This window comes from Equus caballus, chromosome 1 (assembly GCF_041296265.1).
Source record: "Equus caballus isolate H_3958 breed thoroughbred chromosome 1, TB-T2T, whole genome shotgun sequence".
In the NCBI taxonomy this organism is placed as follows: domain Eukaryota; kingdom Metazoa; phylum Chordata; class Mammalia; order Perissodactyla; family Equidae; genus Equus; species Equus caballus.
In genome coordinates this window covers 161915700-161935071 of record NC_091684.1, presented here as the reverse complement: position 1 = coordinate 161935071, position 19372 = coordinate 161915700, and the positions used below count along the sequence as shown (strand labels likewise).

At 39.3% G+C, this 19372-nt stretch overlaps 1 protein-coding gene across 4 annotated transcripts in view; it reads right to left on the bottom strand.

Annotated features, from left to right (window-relative positions):
• Nucleotides 1–1947: 1947 nt before the first annotated feature.
• The window catches only part of FSIP1 (fibrous sheath interacting protein 1), a 169770-nt gene continuing 152345 nt past the window's right edge, over nt 1948–19372 (bottom strand). For all 4 annotated transcript variants that reach the window (XM_005603157.4, XM_070272179.1, XM_023620198.2 and 1 more), the window contains exons 11-12: nt 12008–12518; nt 1948–2635 (exon numbers count right to left, since the gene is read on the bottom strand). In XM_005603157.4, coding sequence (XP_005603214.2) covers nt 2589–2635; nt 12008–12518 — 558 coding nt within the window. In that variant the 3' untranslated portion in view covers nt 1948–2588. The remainder of the gene's footprint in view (nt 2636–12007; nt 12519–19372) is intronic.

Below are 19372 nucleotides of genomic sequence, written 5' to 3'. Positions count from 1 at the left end.
GGCCAACAGGCACATGAAAAGATGTTCAACATCACTAATCATTAGGGAAATGCAAATCAAAACTACACTAAGATATCACTTTATACCCGTTAAAATGCCTATAATCACCAAGACAAAAACAACAAATGTTGGAGAGAATGTGGAGAAAAGGGAATCCTCACCCACTGCTGGTGGGAATGCAAACTGGTACAAGCACTATGTAAAACAGTATAGAGTTTTCTCAAAAATTAAAAGTAGAAATACCATACGACCCAGCTATCCCACTACTGGGTATTTATCCAAAGAACTTGAAATCAACAATTCAAAGAGACTTATGCACCTCTATGTTCATCGCAGCATTATTTACTATAGCCAAGACGTGGAAGCAACCCAAGTGCCCGACTAATGATTGGATAAAGAAGATGTGGTATATATTAATAATGGAATACTACTCAGCCATAAAAAAGACAAAATCGTCCCATTTGCAACAACAAGGATGGACCTTGAGGGTATTATGTAAAGCAAAATAAGCCAGACAGAGAAAGACAAACACCATATGGTTTCACTCATTTGTGGAAGATAAACTAACACATGGACAAAGAGAACAGATCAGTGGATACCAGAGGGAAGGGGTTCGGGGGATGGGCACAAGGAGTGAAGGGGCACATTTATGTGGCGACTGACAAATAATAATGTACAACTGAAATATCACAATGTTATAAACTATTATGACCTCAATAAAATAAAATAAAATAAAAGTTTAACTTGAAAAAAAATCTAGGGGCTTCGTGTTGAATAATTATAAATTCAGTCTACCAGTCCTTGTTAGAGGTACCTTCAGTTGACATGCTCTGGAATAGTGTCACCTCTTTCAATGGGAAAATTCATTACTTGAGATCATTCTGTCTTCCTTCCTCTCTCTCTGAAACTCCTGTAACATATATGCTCACTATTCCCCAAATACCATCAGAAATATATTATAAAGCCATAAGTTCTCCCCATCCCTCCCAAACTCTCTCCCTCACTCCCTCTCTCACCCACTTTCACACATATACGCACACACACACATCAAATACCAGAAGCACGTGGCTTTAGAAGGCTGAGCTCCTCGGAAAGGCTGATAGGCAAAAATGGCTGCTCTTTGTCAGTACTCTGAATTCCCATATCATCTCTCCCATTGGATTGTTCTGATCCAAACCCTACAACACACATTATTCCTATGATACTCTGAAATCACAACTGTTAATTTCTGCTGGCACCCCACAGCAAAACTCTTAACATCAAGATAAATTACACTGTGGCATATTGAGATCAGCATGAACCATTGCTATTTTAATGTAAACTGAAAGAAGAGGCTCGAAAAAGAAATTGCCTATCAATTCCTCTAAAAATAGTAGCTTTAGAATTCTTCATTTTAAAAAGTCAAGGAAATCTGACGTAAGCAATCACTAAAATTGTCCGATATCAGCAGATGAAAATGTTCGAGGAAAAAATAATAATGCTACATATACATTACTCCAAATTTCTTTTTTTTTTTTTTTTGAACATTGGCACCTAAGCAAACATCTGTTGCCAATCTTCTTTTTTCTTTTTCTTTATTCTTCTCCCCAAAGCCCCCCAGTACGTAGTTGTGTATTCTAGTTGTAGGTCCTTCTGGCTCTGCTATGTGGGACGCCACCTCAGCATGGCTTGATCAGCCATGCTAGGTCTGTGCCCAGGATCCGAACCAGTGAAGTCCTGGGCCTCCAAAGCAGAGCACACAAACTTGACCACTCAGCCATGGGGCCAGCCCTCCAAATTTCATTAAAGGCAGCACAGCAGTCAGCTCGGGTTGTTTTGAATCAGAAATAAATTGAACTTCTAGTTCTAATGCCAATTCATCATACGGAACGTTGACATAAAATTTTCTCATGAATCCAGGTTACTGACTTGTAACTAAACCCTCTCTCTCAAAATAGTACCACAGACTTTTTTAAGTAGCTGATCTTTATTTGCTGCATTCTAAAAGGCAAACACCGAAAGAAGATAACAAACTGAAAGTAATATATCAAATAATTCAGTCAAAGTCCTGCTTAGGAAAAGTATCTTTGCTAATAAGATAGTAAAGGCTATCCTAAATTGCTTTTTTGAGAAAACTCATTTCTTTCTATGGCAGTTGTACTTACTTAATAGGCATTAGAGGGGAGGAAAGAAGGAAAATCAGGGCCAAAACAAAAATTCATGGTGATTAAATCTGTCTGAATCACAATAGAGTTGTAACAGAAAGTCAAATACAAAACAATCGTAGCACTTCAACTAGTTTTAACCTAACACACATACATAAAATGTTGGTTTCCATAATGTATTCCTGATGTTGCAAGATTAGTCATAAGAAACAATTTCCCCAGGAATTTCAATGAAGAAAAACCATTAAATCATTATACCACAAGTCTCAAAAATATCAAGGATATGTAATCCAGAAAGAGAGAATACAAATATTAAAATCATTATTTGAGGAATAGTCTCTATAATGCATTCAATGAATTCAAAGAATTTGGGAAAAATGTAGTTTTTTACCGACTTTCTTAATTTACCAGCTTTCTTAAAAGCGCACCCCAGTTAGTCTTTGCTTAAGATTCTTTACATTCTTCTGTCACATCTTCAGTCTCCTGTTCATCTGCACATTAAAAACAATAACCAAAGTTGTGAGGCAATCAAAAATGTGTGCATAATTAAGAAAAAACATTCAGCCTATAAAACATTAAATACTTTTACACATGAGACAGTGATCATGTTCTTAATATTTGTAGGACATTCATCACTAGGTGCATACAAAGTTTACAAGAAAAAGTGGAAGATAAGCTGCCTGCCTTCATTAAGCTTACAGCTGAGGGAGAAATTTTTGGGTTTTGAGAGCTAAAATGGTCACGGACTGGAGACAGGCATCAATTTATTTTTTTATTATTTTTTATTTTTTTTGCTTTGTACTAGGTTTCTGGAAAGTAGGGTGAAACCAAAAGAAAATGCTGTATTTAGGGTAGATAAGAACTCATCATCTTTCATTTCTTCAGTGTGAGAAAAAAAGTGCGACACTAACAGAAATGGAATGGAAATATTCTTTGAACCTTAGTGAGAAGGTTATCAGAAAAGGCAGAATTGACAACAGAACCAAATAAAAGGGAGTCAGGAGAAACTGGAACCCTCATACTCTGCTGTGGGAGTGTAAAATGGCGCGGCCACTTTGGAAAGAAGTCTGGCAGTTCTTCAAAAGGTTACCATAGACCCAGCAATCCTACTCCTAGGTATATGCCCAAGAAAAACGAAAACATACATCCACCCCAAAAACTGTACACCAATATTCACGGCAGCATTATATATCAGCCAAAAAGTAGAAACAACCCAAATGTCCATCAACTGATGAATGGATAAAGAAAATGTGGTACATCCACACAACAGAATATTATTCAACAATAAAAAAGAATGGAGTACTGATGCATGCTACAACATGGATGAACCTCGAAAACATTATGCTAAGTGTGAGAAGCCAGACACAAAAGGTCACATATTGTATGATTCCATTTACATGAAATGTCTGGACTAGGCAAAGTCAATAGTGACAGAAAGTAAATTAGTGATCGCCAAGGGCTGGGGCATTGGGTAAAGTGGGGAGTGACTGCTAATGGGTACAGTGTTTGTTTTAGGGGTGAGGAAATTGTTGTAAAATTGATAGTGATGATGGATGCACAATTCTGTAAATATACTAAAAACCATTGACCTGTATAGTACCGTTATGTCCACATCCTAACCCCTGGGACCTGTGAAAGTTACCTTACTTGGGAAAAGCATCTGTGCAGATGGAATTAAGGATCTTGAGATGACAAGGTCATCCTGGATTATCCAGGTAGGGCCTGTATTCAATAACAGATGTCCTTATAAGAGACAAGCAGAGGAAGATTTGTGACACACACAGAGAGAGAAAAAGGCAATGTGAAAACAGAGGCAGAGATTGTGAGACTGTGAAGACAGAGACCACAAAGCAAGGAAGCCAAAGAATGTCAACAGCCTGAGAAACTGGAAGAAGCGAGGAAGCACTCTCCCCTGGAGGCTCCAGGCAGAGTGTGGCCCTACTGACACCTTGACTTCAGACTTCAGGCCTCCAGAACTATGACATCATAAATTTCTGTTGTGATAATTTGTTGTGGCAACCATAGGAAACTAATACAAGTATATAAAATATATGTCAATAAAGCTGTTACTTAAAAAAATCAACCTAATAATTAAGGGAAAATGATTCGGAGTTTCAGAGAGTAAAGTGAGAAATGTAGTGGCGTTGTCAACACATGGAGAAGAAATATTAAGGAAGATGTAAAGGAAGGTGGGATAGACGAGAAGCGGACCTCAATACCCCACACGTGAGATGAGGAATAAGCCCGTGACTCCATGCCTTCATAACTGCTATTGCTTCTATCTGGGGTGTCCTCCGTCTTGCTCACCTCATCCTGGGAGGCTTAACTTAAAAACCACCTTCCCGTCTCCCAGTGTTCATCTTTCCCTCCGCAGTGCTGCCGTGCACTTTGTCCCGAAGCTCTTACTATACTTGTCCCACCTGCTGTGACTATCTGCTTAAGTGCCCACCTTCATCAATAGACCATGAAATACTTCAGAGCAGTGCTCACGTCCTACTCACCTTATATCCTGGGAAAATGTCCTTAATGACTAAATACGATGAATACGACGGAGTCCTGGGGCAGTGATTTTAAAGCATGGCTACACAAGAGAATCATCCAGACCCCACCTTCAGAAACTGGTGTAAAAAAATACTGATGCCCAGAGCCAAACCCTAGAAACGGATTTAATTCATACGAGATGGAACCAAGGCATTAAATGGTTTTAAATCTCATCAGGTGATTCCAGTGTGCAGCCAGAGATAACCAGATAGCCAGAGATAAGTGCTTGTTATAAGCACTGCCTAAGGGATGGACTCAATCTAGCTTAAAATACCAGACAGACTTGAGGCAGATGCCAAGTAGAGAGATCTGAAAATCAAAAGTATACAAAGCATAGATGATCCCATACTGGCTATATGTCTCCAAATAAAATGAAAGAGTAGAGAACTCAAGCCAGGGCATGCTTGCTCTCAGCGGCTAATGGGAAGGTTACCCAAAAGAAGGACAATAGGGATGGCTGGAGAGACAAGATAACAATCTGGAGAAAGCAATATCTTCATTAAAATGAAATTTTAGAAGAAAAAGCAGAGGTTGAGCAGACGGGAAAGAAAATACTTTCTGACATTATTTTTACCACTACCATATATGCTAATATTTTTTATAATCCTAAAGTAGAGTGACTGGTAAACCATCTAGTCCAGAGTTTCTCACACTTTAAGGGCATACAAATCACCTGCTGGGGGCATCTTATTAAAATGCAGACTCTGGGGCTGGCCCTGGGGCCACCTGGTTAAGTTTGTGTGCTCCGCTTCAGTGGCCCAGGGTTTCACCAGTTCAGATCCTGGGCGTGGACCTAGCACCACTCAAGCCATGCTGAGGTGGCATCTCACATGAAGAACTAGAAGGACCTACAAATAGATATACAACTATGTACTGGGGGACTTTGGAGAGAAGAAGAAGAAGAAGAAAAAGATTGGAAACAGATGTTAGCTCAGGGCCAATCTTTAAAAAAATAAAATAAAATGCAGACTCTGACACAGCAGGTGTGGAGCAGGGCCTGGGACTATGCATTTCTAACAAGCTCCCAGGTGATGCCAATACTGCTGGTCCATAGAGCTAATCAACAGTCATGATCTTCAGTAACTTTTTCCTTTTGCCCAATTTGAATGAAGCAATGGAATCAGAAGTTTCTAATAACTGATAAAGTGATAAGTATATTACAATGAAATATCAAACTCTCCAACATGCCATTGTTCACTTTACACTACTAAACAAAATGATAGAGGAAGTGATATTTTATAAGTAGACAGAGAAAATAATCAGCACGATTTACATGAAAAGTCTACGTCAAGAAGAATTGGATTAAAGAAAATTAGTTGAAAGTTACTTGAAAAGATAAATTCATCAAACATAAACCTACTATATACTAAAGTTTTATAGAAAAAAGAATTAACAGTGGAACTTTCTAATATGGCAGCTCTGATATTTTGATCAAATAAACTTTGGAGGACACTTGATTAAGTTACTAAGAGCATCTGAGAAGCAATTAGTAGCCTTGGAAAAATAATTTAACAAATAATAACCAGGAGGCCTGATGTCACACTGTTTGAGAGAAACAGAACTCCATCAAAGCAATGGTGAGTTAAGTATTTCCCTCAGAGCAAGCCAAAATATTTTTTAAGGGAAAAAAAAAAATCAGCTAATAGTTTTACTATTTTTAGAATCCCACTGCTCCACTGCAAACCAGTAAGACTATATTACAACAGAGAAAACTTTCGCAAAACACTCTACTGCCTTTGAAACTGTTCAGGTGGTATGAGTAATAACATATACCAACACACACGCAATTCAGACCACTGCAACATCCTGCCCAAAAGTCAATCCACCGGCAACCAGGCTTCATTGAGCAAGTTACAATCAAATAACTTTTGATGGGCAGAAGTTCAACGTGAAGTGTGTTCAGATGGTATAGCTGTCATTGCTGGTAGAACTTGTGCTATCTGAGGACACCAATAGGATAACATAATCAGCTTTCTTACATCTAAACTGAAACCCATATCTCTCAGTTTGGCACAGCAAAATCTTGTAGCTTGCGTTAATTTGACGGACTGAAAGCTCTACACCAGGGACTCTGATTTCAGTAAGCCTGACTAGGGCCTTAGACATAGGTATATAACAAACAAGCAACAACCTCCCCAGATGACCCCAAGGCTCACCCCAGTTAGGAATAATGCTCTGCGGTTTGAATCAGTGCTTCTCCGACTTCACTGTAAATATCACCGGGGATCTCATTAAAGTGAAAATTGTGATTCAGCAGGTTTGCGGTGGGGCCTTAGGCACTGCTTCTAATGAGCCCCCAGAGATTGGACCACACTCTAAGCAGCAAAGGTTTATCACACGGGATGGAAATCATATGGCTCTCAAGGGCCAAACACAGGAAGCAGAGGGCCAGATGGGGCCCATGTCCTCCTGCAGAGGATATGCCCCTTCTAAAGGGCACTTCTCCTACTCAGCTCCCCTCACTGATGGAAAGACCTGCCATTTGTCAGAAAAGTGAGAAATCCAGGCTTTTATGGAAAATCTCTTGATTAAATGTTAAAGATGTAGAGGAGAGAGAGGTTAAGTAACTTGCCTAAGATCACATGCTACTAGCAGAACAAGGATTCAAACTCAGGTGTGCCTCACCCAGAGCACATGCTCCTAACCGCCAGGCAAGATCATGCTGGTGGGTGGACCAGCCAACTCTGCGCTCCTCCAGGCTCCAGCCTGGGATCCCAATACTTACCTGGATTCTCTTAGCTTTGTCCTTTGGGCAATTAATTTGCTCTTTGGTTTTATGTTGTCAGTTTCAATTTAGAGTGAACAACCATCCCAGTCTGTCAGGGACTGAGGGTTTCCTGGGACAAGGGACATTCAGTAGTAAAACCAGGACACTCTCGAACAAACCAAGACTGTTGATTGCCCTAGCTTTCATTTAGAGGTGTTATTTTAAAAACAACCTTGTCTGACTCACTGCTGCATTTGTTATAGAAATTTTTAAGAACAATAGTCACTTCATGGGTCCTATGGGAAATGCCATCTTGTTTTCCTTGAAGAATTAATATATTTCTGTCCCCCTTTCTTTACTATGTGACTGACTTTGCATCCCTTTTGCCCTATTCTACCATTTTTGTTATTTGTTATTCATATTTGCCTCTCTATTATATGAATTTCTGTTGATAAGTAGCTTAGCAGGAAAGAGAGAATACTATACATGCATAGATGCATTTTTGTTTTGCTTATCTAGAAAGCCATCCAGCATAAGATAGCTTGATTAAACACTAGGATAACCACAGATCTGAAGCATTTTCTTTCTGAAGTGCCAGTGTTCTCAGTGGTTAAGTGGTACCAAAGAACACTTACTCCTCTCTCTCCTCACACTTCCACGTGGAGGAACTTACAGTGGGGAAGCATCCAGCCTCACTCTACGCTGCCCCCAACTCTCCCCATGGGAAGAAGAGACGGTTATCTAATTGGTGAGTTTAGGGGAAGAAATGGCATGCTCAGCTCAGTCCCTTCCTCTGAGAGAGTCAGTGCCCCCTCCACAAAGGTGTTTCTTTGCTCTTCCATATTATTGGTTCCACATGGGCCACAGGCGAGGCTTGAGGTCCTCCGCCTCCGCCAGCGACTGCGTGCATATGCTTATTTTGGGGGCATAGCATCAGGAAGACCATTTGGCGGCCTACACAGCTCACAACAATCCTCGACATTTCATCAGCAATAAAGCCAATCTCTTTGATCTCCATTCATCACAATCCATCTATCTCTCAATGGGTTCTGATTTGGGTGGAGAAGAGAAGAGATACTATTTATCAATCCCCTAACACCCCAATAGTGAGTGAGTACCACACAGAATTTACTAGATCTTGTATCCAGAAAGTCAAATAACAGTAATTACCACAAAGGTTACAGCACAATCATGAAAAATGAAGTATTTCACATGGAAACTTTTAATACAGATCTGAAGCAGATTCTTATTTTTCAATACCACAATTTAAATTGACCCTCAACGTCGTTAGGTCTAGCTCTCTTTTTGAAGTTTTATCTGACTCTGCCTTTTAGAAGCAGAATTGAAATACTTGTAACAGACCTCGGTTTATCAAGGAAAACAAAACTACATATCAGGGCCGGCCTGGTGGCATAGTGATTAAGTTCGTGTACTCTGCTTCAGCAGCCCAGGGTTCACTGGTTCAGATCCTGGGCACGGACCTATACACCACTCATTGAGCCATGCTGTGACAGCATCCCATGTAGAAGAACTAGAATGACTTACAACTAGGATATGCAACTATGTGCTGGGGCTTTGGGGAGGAAAAAAAAAAAAGAGGAAGATTGGCAACAGAAGTTAGCTCAGGGCCAATCTCCCTCACCAAGAAAAGCATACCTAAAAAGAAAAATTTTTTTTTAAAAACTACATATCAGTAATATTTGCTATTGAAAGAGAAAATGATAAGTGCTTTTTCTTATTTCCTTCCTGTCTGCTCAGAGAAATGTACTCTTAATCACATTCATGCATATCTGTTTCCTGAAAAAGAGCCGGAATATAATGTCACATCTGACCACACTGCAACTCCTCATTACAGTTACATATTTAAAGGACTTTCTGCCAAGAAAACTGGTTTAGCATTCACTTTTGGTGTTCACTTTTGTAGAAAGCACATGATGTACAATTTAGTATTTTAGAGTAAAACTGATTAGCAAGTTATTTTAATAATTGTAAAAGCTGATGTTAGTGAAATAAAAAGCTCCAACTTCAGATAAGCTAATGCACTCAAAACGATAATGTAGGACCCATTCCTTAAGGTTTATTATGTAACAAAAAATCAAAGGATGTTTCACATATTCACATCTATGCCATCTTAATCCTCCATACTCACAAGGGTTGTTATAATCATACACTAGGATTATCTGGTGCGATCAGAGGCACGTTCTGTGAAGTTAGAGGTAAGCCATCACAGTTTCCATTAAGTCACATTAAGTTCTAGATCATTCCATCTTGTCATGTTCTACTCAGCAACAAATATACATCAGTGTGACATGTTCACATGGAAGTAAAGTCATATCTTAGCAAAGTGCTACACACTGACTCCATGGGAATGAGACCCCTACACAACAAAGCGTTGCATCCAATTTAGTAAGTTTGCTTAGACAAGGAGGAGATGCAAATACTTTCTCTCTAATAAAAATGCTTTGTGCACAAAGAAAGAAATACACTGCAATTGGAAAGTAGCACAAAGTTTCCATAGTTTATTTTTTAAATGAAGACCCTTGGTCAGGGAAAGCAGACCACACTCAGTCATCTAACTGAACCGCAGGCTGCACGTGAACTCTGCTACTGGATAAAAACTTTACAGCCTGTGAAATTTCATCAAAAAAAGAAAAAAGTTCCAAATCTTTATGTAGAATGTGAGGCTTAAATAATGCTTAAGCAACACCACCTGCTTTCATTCATGAGATGAAGAATAAATGTGAACCATATTTTCAGTACATTATTCTACAACTGGATATAAATTTACATTCTCTCACTCCTTAAACAGGCACTTTGTTTAAGGCAGCACTTTGGACCTCACAGAAGAGGTAGCAATGAATCGGAGGATGGAATCTCTGTCCTCAAAAATGTTACACAATTTTACTGAAGAGAAGGTGTGCATGTGCATAATGACACCGAGACAGCATGTGCAAAATGATCTGATAGGGGACCCAAGCGCTTGGACGTTCAGAGGAGAAATAAAATTTTGAAAGAGGGAACCAGGGGAGGTTACTTTCAGAGAGGATGGGGTTGGAGTTCAACTACCACTGAAGGGGGATCTGATCATTCCTGAGAAGAAAAGGGCGTAGGCAACAGCCGAGACATAGGAAAGCACTCGAAATCCTGAGACTAGATTATACACAATCTGAATAACATTTAGGGGACTAGTTAGAGATTGATTAGGAAGAGAACTCAGGTCAGACTGTGGAGGCATTGAACAGCAAGTGAAAGAATTCAGATTTCATCCAATAGGCAGCAGTGAACCACAGAACCTTTCTGAGCTGGGAAGTGTGGTTATCCAAGCTGTACTTTGGGGGAATTAGTTTAGTGGTGGTCAACAATGGCAGGAGGAAGGGACAGACCAGAGGTAGGGAGGCCTGATGGGGGGGTTATCACATTGGTCCAGTTGAGGCAGTAGGAAGAGCAAGGAAGGGATGGGCATGGGAGACACTGCAGGAGTAGAACAAATGGTATTTGAAAGTGGGAAGCAAGGGAGAGAACATTCAACAATGACTAAGATTTTGAGCCTGGGTGATTGAGGAAACAGAAGTTAAGAGGAACATCTGAGTTGAGGGGGGAAGGATGAGGAAATCAGTTTGAGGCCACATTCAGATGGAGTTGTCTAGCAGGCAGTTAGAAATATACGACTGAGGAGTAGGTTAAGATTATAGATTTAATAGATTTAGATTTAATAGACTATAGATTTAATAGGTAATAGTAGATATAGATTTAATAGACAACAAACATTAGAGGAAAAGTTGAAGCTATTTAAATAGACTCACCAAATACAACACAAACTATATTAGACTTCTAACATAGATAAATAATTGAATATTTATGTCAAAAACTGCTCATAGTTTTTGTATACTGTACCATTTACCATTGTAAGATGCTACACTGGATCACAACAAAATACCTGAGAATATACAAGTAGCTGAGATGGGAAGTTTGCACACAGAAACTAATAAAACCACAATGATATATGGCATTTCACAAATTCATTCCTTGGAACAAATTTTCATCACTGACGTTTGGAAGTTGAAATACTAAACAAATCTATTCAATTTTTTTTGGAAGATTAGCCCTGAGCTAACTGTTGCCAATCCTCCTCTTTTCGCTAAGGAAGACTGGCCCCGAGCTAACATCCGTGCCCACCTTCCTCTACTTTATATGTAGGACGCCTACCACAGCATGGCTTGCCAAGCGGTGCCATGTCTGCACCTGGGATCCGAACCGGCGAAGCCCCGGCCACCAAAGCAGAATGTGCGCAGTTAACCACTGCGCCACTGGGTCAGCTCCTCTATTCAAATTTTTGTATCCATTCAAACTAATTTCGCTTTTCCTCTGAAATCAACATTGTTTTCTTGATAACCATCAAGAATATGTATTAACTACCATTAAGAATAATGTATTTCATAAGAATATTAACCTCAACCTTGATCTCATATGAACATTGATAAACATCTTCTTACGTTTGCATGCTCTTACTTGTCACCATCTGTGACTTACAAACATACCTCCTCATCCTACTCTACCTTAAACTATATTGAGATGCTAATAAGAATTATTCACCAAAACATTCTCCAAGCATTACCTGTTTTTGGTTTCTCTGGAGGGCTGGATTTCATATTTTGGTCTTCAGATGAAAGGCTCACATTGCTACCATACAATGGATCATCCAGGAAAGAGGGCCTTTTCAGTCCCCCAATGCCAAGAGTCTTCAACATAAAATAGTCTTTGGTGTCACTAATAACCTTGTCCTTGGAAAATTGGAGGCATTTCATATTCTCTGCTTCAGTGACAAGAGCTTGTGACATGCAATGCCCAGTCAAGGCTTGGGTGAGATAGTAGCCTCTAGATGTTTCACCTTCTCCATTCTCCGGCATACTTGCATCTTCCACGTCAGTGCTCTTGACCTTTGCTTCTAACCCATTTAGTAACTCAGAAAGGACAGATCTGGAAAGCTGGGGCAACTCAGGTGTTATATCCTCAATGTCTTTCTTTTCTTTTTCTGAAGAAAGTCTAGTCATGGATTTTTGTTTGAATGCACATTCATCCAGAAGACACCTTAACTGTTCCTCAGAGAGAAGTGATGTTGAATCTAACTGATAAAACAAACCAAAAGTTTTTATAGTAAATTGGTTGAGTAAACATTTATTTCTGGTAAGCTTCCAGTAATACAATATAAATGCAAGTGCCAGGAAAACCCTTACACAAAACACCCAAATAGCAAAATCATTCATTTTAAAGTATCCAAAATTGTAGGGGAAAGGTACAGCATCCCTAGAGAATAAGTTTAGAAGAAATCACGCACACTAAAATCCAGGGAAATGTTCAACAACACTGATGGAAACGAATTACTGCATCAAATCAAATGCTAACACTCTCTCGACACATAGAAGTAATTTGGCCTGAAATGGACATATTAGAAAAGCACCTTCGACTTCACAAGTCTTAGATCATCAAGCAGGGAAGTAAGCAACCACCTCTCTGACAAAGAGCCAGGAATCCTGCCATAATCTCCAGTAGATGTTTGTTCTCACCACTCCTCAGTGTGGACCTCATCATCATCCAATTGCTTAACTGGAAAAAACATCTCGGGCAAACAGGGCAAACTACACTTGCCCCTGGGGATTCACCAGTCCTATGTCTGTCTACAACTTTCAGTGGACAATACTACTGAAGATAGAAAAGGAAGGGTGAAGGGGTGGTGCATCCTGAGATGTGTAGTTGCTTCAAAGCTACAGGTCTAGACAGAGGCCAGGGGCATTCCAATAGCAGTGCATTCTGGGAGGAGGATTTGGTCATACACATTTAATCTCTGCTTATAAACGTTATCAGGGCTGAGTGTTTCAACCAAGATTTTAAGGACTTAAAAACATTTTTTTCTTCCAGTGATGTTCTCAGGAAATAAAATGAATCACACAAAAGTATAGACCCATGTTTTACAAGAATTCAACTAGAAAACGAAGGCAGTCCTTCTATGGTACTAGACACTTAAAAGACACTTTCAAATCTGCTTATATAAAATTGCTTATAATGAGTAGACAATTCTCTAGGACTTAGAAAAGGTCCACTGAGTGTCATCTTCACCAAACATCATTACCAAAGACTTATCATATGAAATTTCCAGACACTAAAAAAAGGATCCAACCATACTGGAGCAGGAGGATGAAGGATTATGGAAGGAGATATCTGGAGAAAAAAAAAAAGAATGGGAGGTGGAAGATTGATAGACTATCTGATATGTTTGACCACTTCCACAAATAATATTGATAGGGCAGATGCTTGGCACTGGTGATGACGTAGTTGGCTAGATACACAGAAAATTATGTAAAAGGAAAAATAAAGCATTTGTGAACTCTGGGAAAAACAAAAAGCTATATGGAAAGAAAGGAAAGGTAGCATTTAGAAACATAACAAAATTAAGCAAAAGAAAGATAACTATTAACTTTTGTACAAACAAAAAGATATACAGGAAAGGATATCATAGGACACTACTTGCTTTTGCTGTTAATAATGTTTACACAGTCATCATAACATAAATACTGACGTAACCAAAAATTGTGGTTTAACTATTTTGGGGAAATGAGAGGAGAGAAAAGGGATGTTTGGAGTAACCAAGTTAAATCCTTTGCTACCATTACAGGAAGTCAATATATAATTGATATAATAATACACCATTGTATTTTTGATATAAAACTTTATATCATTGTAAATTGATATAAAATGGATCAATTAAGAAAGCAAGTTATTAAGAAACAATATACAGTAGTCCCCCCTTATTCACAGTTTCACTTTCCATGATTTCCGTTACCCATGGTTAACTGCAGTCCAAAAATATTAAACGGAAAACCCCAGAAATAAACAAGTCATAGGTTTAAACTGCATGCTGTTCTGAGCAGAGTGATGAAATCTCACACCTTCCCACTCTGTCCAAGCAGGGACGTGAATCATCCCCTTGTCCGGTATATCCACAACTGTATAGGCTACCTGCCCATTAGTCACTCAGTAGCTGTCTGGGTTATCAGATCAACTGTCATGGTATCTTGGTGCTTGTGTTCAAGTAACCCTTATTTTACTTAATAATGGCCCCAAAGCATAAGAGTAGTGATGCTGGCAATTTGAATATGCCAAAGAGAAGCTGTAAAGTGCTTCTTTAAGTGAAAAGGTGAACGTTCTTGACTTAATAAGGAAAGGAAAAAAATCATATGCTGAGGTTGCTAAGGCCTATAGTAATTTTTATTACAGTACACTGTTATAATTGTTCTATTTTATTATTAGTTATTGTTGTTAATCTCTTACTTCTGCCTTATTTTAAATTAAACTTTATCATAGGTATGTATGTATAGAAAAAAACATAGTATATATAGGGTTCAGTATTATCCTCAGTTTTAGGCATCTACTAGGGGTCTTGGAACATATTCCCCACTGAAAAGAGGAGACTAACACAGAGGTAAACAGTAGGGAAAACCTCAAAAGGAATTTAAAGTGGTTGACTCTGGAGAGTAAAACTAAGGGGTGGGGAAGGATGGGGCAAGGAGTTGCTATTTTTGCTTAAAACATTTTAACACAACTTTTTCTTTAGCTATTTTATTACTATAATTAAAATTAACTTAAAATATAAAAATAAATGTATTCAATTTTTTAATTAAAATTAATTTAAAAATAAAAACCTGAAATTGTAAAATGAAATTCCTAGCTCCTTATATCTTTGGGCATCAGAGCAGATCCAGGTTTCATAGAGCCTGAAATTTATATAATCTTGGAGCAGGGGGAGGGTACTTCTTTAAGAAAAAGAAAAGAGGCCTGCCCTGTGGCAGAGTGGTTAAGTTCATGTGCTCTGCTTCCGTTGCCCAGGGTTCACTGGTTTGGATCCTGGGCGTGAACATACAAACTGCTTATCAAGCCAGGCTGTGACAGCATCCCACAAAGAAGAACTAGAATGACTTCAAACTTACAACTAGGATATACAACTATGTACTGCGGCTTTGGATAGAAAAAGAAAGAAAAAAGTAAAAGAATACAAAGTTACAAATAGAAAATAGATACAAAAGCAAGTTTCTTTTTTTTTTTTTTAGAATGTTTAAAAGATCACAACAAATGACTGGAGCCTTGGAAAGTCAAGTCCATCTCTCACATTCTCTCTTTAGGTCATTTACCAGAAATGCTTATATAGAAATGTTCCCTGATTGCAGCCTAGCTTCCTCTCCCCACTTAAGGCAAATACAAGTGAGAGGCCCTGAAGCTTAAGCTTCCCTGGCTTCACACTAAATCTGGTTCTGTGCGCTCCAAGATAAACCATAACACATTTGTGTCTGTGTATACACAGAAATAAGCTCAAATACAATCACTCTGATCCTCTGGGGGAAGCAGCCTGATGGGAAAGAAAACACAGAAGGCTAAAACTTGGGCCTCAGCCCAAGCTTTGCCACCTGGTGCATGTCACCTAAGGGGCCCATCTCCTTGAGCTGTGAAATGAGGAACTGAAGAAGATGATCTCTAAATTAACCTCTAACTCTAAAACTGCTTCTTATGAATAACTAATCTAAAAATAAAAATAAATATAAGAATGAGTTGTTCTATTGACATAAGAGTGTCACCTGGGTAGAATTTATGAAAACAAAACAATAACAAAAAGAGAACTTTAATTTCTTCACAATACCAATCCTGAACTCAAAAAATAACGAACAATACTCTGGTCTCAAAACATTATAAATCAAAGCAAAACAAATATATTAAGTGCTCAAACTAAATTAAATTAATTACAGTGTTCCTGGGTGGCAATATAGATCAGAACCTCCAACACCAGCCGTCTTTCTCATCTTTTGGTTCCCTGCAGAGCCTTCCCACAGTACGCGCTCAGAAAATCACTCTTGTGGGAATCAAATGAATTAAGGTTGCTGAGTGTTTTGAAACAGCTAAGTACTCCATGAATGTAAATTTACTTACAAATGGTGAACTGGACTAAACTAGGCTCTATCACACCATCCTAATGACCCTTGATAGTTAAGGGACCATAGCCCATACCCTTCATCCAGATTGCTTTGAAACTCCTGAGCTAATGAGCTCCCTAACTGAACGACTCACTGTGCGAGCACAGTCAAGTAACCATCTGTTCAAGTATTCACCTCAAAGTATTCGTCTTTCATGCCAGTTCTAATTTTCCAGTATTTCATAAACAAGTTATTATTCATGCTATTCCTGTCCTTCACAAAATTCACCATAGTGCATCTCAGTCTTCATTTTTCCAGACCAGAGCCAAACCTATTTTCTCTCCTTATATGAAAGCCCCTCTCTTCCGATCTTCATTTTAGTAGCCCCTTTATGGATCTGCTGTCTTGTTTTAGCCAAAACATACACATTTCATAGCCAAAGAGTAAATGTATTGGATTTTTCTCATCAGGAAAAGAATATAGAACACCTGTGGTGTTAGTTCTCATGCATCTTGCTGGTCTCATTGGCACACCAGGTGATGTCTTAGAGGATAGTTATTAAGCACCTACTCTGGGCCAGACACTGATGTATGCATACTACATGTACTAATTTCTTTAATCTTCACAACAAACCTATGAGGTAAGTACTATTGTTACTCTCATTTTATAGAAAAGAAACTGAGGCACCAAGAAAGTAAGTAACCTGTCTGTGGTCATACAGCGAGCAAGTGGTGGACCTGGGATTTGAATCCAGGTACATGAGTCCAGAGCCTATGTGCCTAACTCCTAGGCTACACAGCCCTTCACAGTAAATGAGTTCTCCCTCTACCATTCTCTAAGCATCCTTTTCCCAAACTGACATTTATTTTTCTGTCCATTCTCTCAGATATAAAAACTCTTCCTGCACAGTATTTCACTTAGCTTTGTATTTTATTACCCAGAACAGTTTAGCGTCTAACGCAAACTCACACCATGCCCTCTCTTTCAGCTCATTTCAGGAAAAAAAACATAAAACATAAAAAAACACAACCCCAGTTCCATTCCCAGGGTACCCACTGTTTACACTTCTCCACCCAGATAAATACCAGTTTGGCGTAGGAGCTAAATCTGAGGAAGAGTGAAACCTGTAATTGCTGAACATGGATCACAGACTGTGGATTACCTCACCCTCATCCCTGCCTCCCCTCCTACACTATATACCCAGAGTTTCCGCAGCCATAAAAATCTCCAGTTATTTGGGCCCTGGATTTGTTGACAAGGCAATCAAGATTACGCCTCTGGCGCAGATAGGCAGAAAGTCCACCACTGCAAACTAGCAGAGGCAATCTTGTCCTTTGATGTAAACTTATATCTGTTGTTGGGTTGGGTTTTTTTCCCACAAATGCTGAGTTCCTAAAGACCCACCCTATAAAACCAATACAGTTATCACAAGTGAGAAAAGGGTGGAAAGCCAGAATGACCTAAATGATAAGCAACAAGAGCACAGATGTAAACAGTTTCAATGACATCAAGTTCTACTTCAAAACAAGCAACTAGAAAAGGCATTCCACCCTTTGCTTAATTACCAAGAGAGAAGTTTACAACTCTCTGTTGTAGCCACTGCTGGCAACACCTTGGGAGTGGTCTATTTCAGTCAAGGTTTTTTAGCCATAAGGAACAGAAAACCTTAAGAAAAAAGAGGCAGGCGATGAACTCCTTTAGCTTTTGCATCGCTGGAAAACTCTTTTATCTCAGGCAGAAGAAGTGAATGTCGTAGGATGTAAGAAGTCATCTCATGGTTACCAACAAGCAGGAAATGAAGTATAGACAGGCCTTTTGGGGTCTGGAGCTGACAAGCCACCAGGAACCAAAGTCATGTACTTCATCATTCTCTTCCTGAGTCCCTGTGGCCTCTTACCTCACTGCTTGTCTGATGCATCCTCCTCTCTGCAAACCAGCTTTCTCTGCTTATTAATGGTTTCTGCTCTCTCACACCCTCAGCTTGCCTGTGTAGCATGAATTCTCTCTGGTCCTCATTCAACATGCTCTTAAGAGTCTGGCACCCACCAATGACTGACAGTGGTCTCTGTGTCCACTAGCTCAAATTTTCAAGCAAGATTGTATGGTTGGTCACTGACCAGATGATGAACTGACAATGTCAGTTTCAAGTGTTCACCTCTAGTCCCATCACCTGTGGGAAGGCTCACAGGGTATAAACATGGCCATCCAATCCATGCGTTTGGCAGGGCTTTGGGTAAGGGAGATTTCCTAAAGAAGGCAGAATGAGCAGAGCAGGGACTCCAAAATAAATCTACCATATTGTTAAACTATAAATGCTATGAAGTAAACAACCATTAGAAGAGAACTGACGCTTCAAATGAAGTGCTATAGCCAACTAAAGGAATAGCAATCAAGGTGTTCCCACACTTCACCAATCTCATTAATGTGAGTACTCATTGAATAGTTAATTGAAATATAAAAGTAGAATTACTTGCCAGAAAATATTCACTTGTGGATAGAAGGATACATTGGACTTCCAGTTGAACTACAGAGCAGCACTACGAAGACAATGTGTTCCCAATAGGCTCATATAGGCTCAATAGGTTCATATCACTTGCTGTGGCTCTTTGAGATTAAACAAGTCTAAAAATCACACTGGTAAAACAATGGGAGTTCATTTCAATGTCTGCATCAGTGGTACTAAGGATTCATAGAAAGAATGGGCTTATTCATCCTTCCCCTCCTTGCTCCTTCCCTCCCTATTCCATTCTTGCACCTTCCTATCTTAACACTGACGCTACCCCAATCATATAAAGGCAAGTCTGGCAGGTACAATGTCTTTGGAGGCCACACCAGAGACCAAGGGTCCTGGGGGCCAGACAAGATCCAGCCAGAGGAGAATCTGAACTCTTGTCAAAAGGGAGGCAAAGGTCATTGCCAGAGAAACCACATAAAATATTAGGATGAGGGTTGAGGCAAGGCGGTAAACAGGAAAGTGAGTCATCTCCCAGGTCAGAAGTCAGGAGGATCTGTGGATAGAAGAA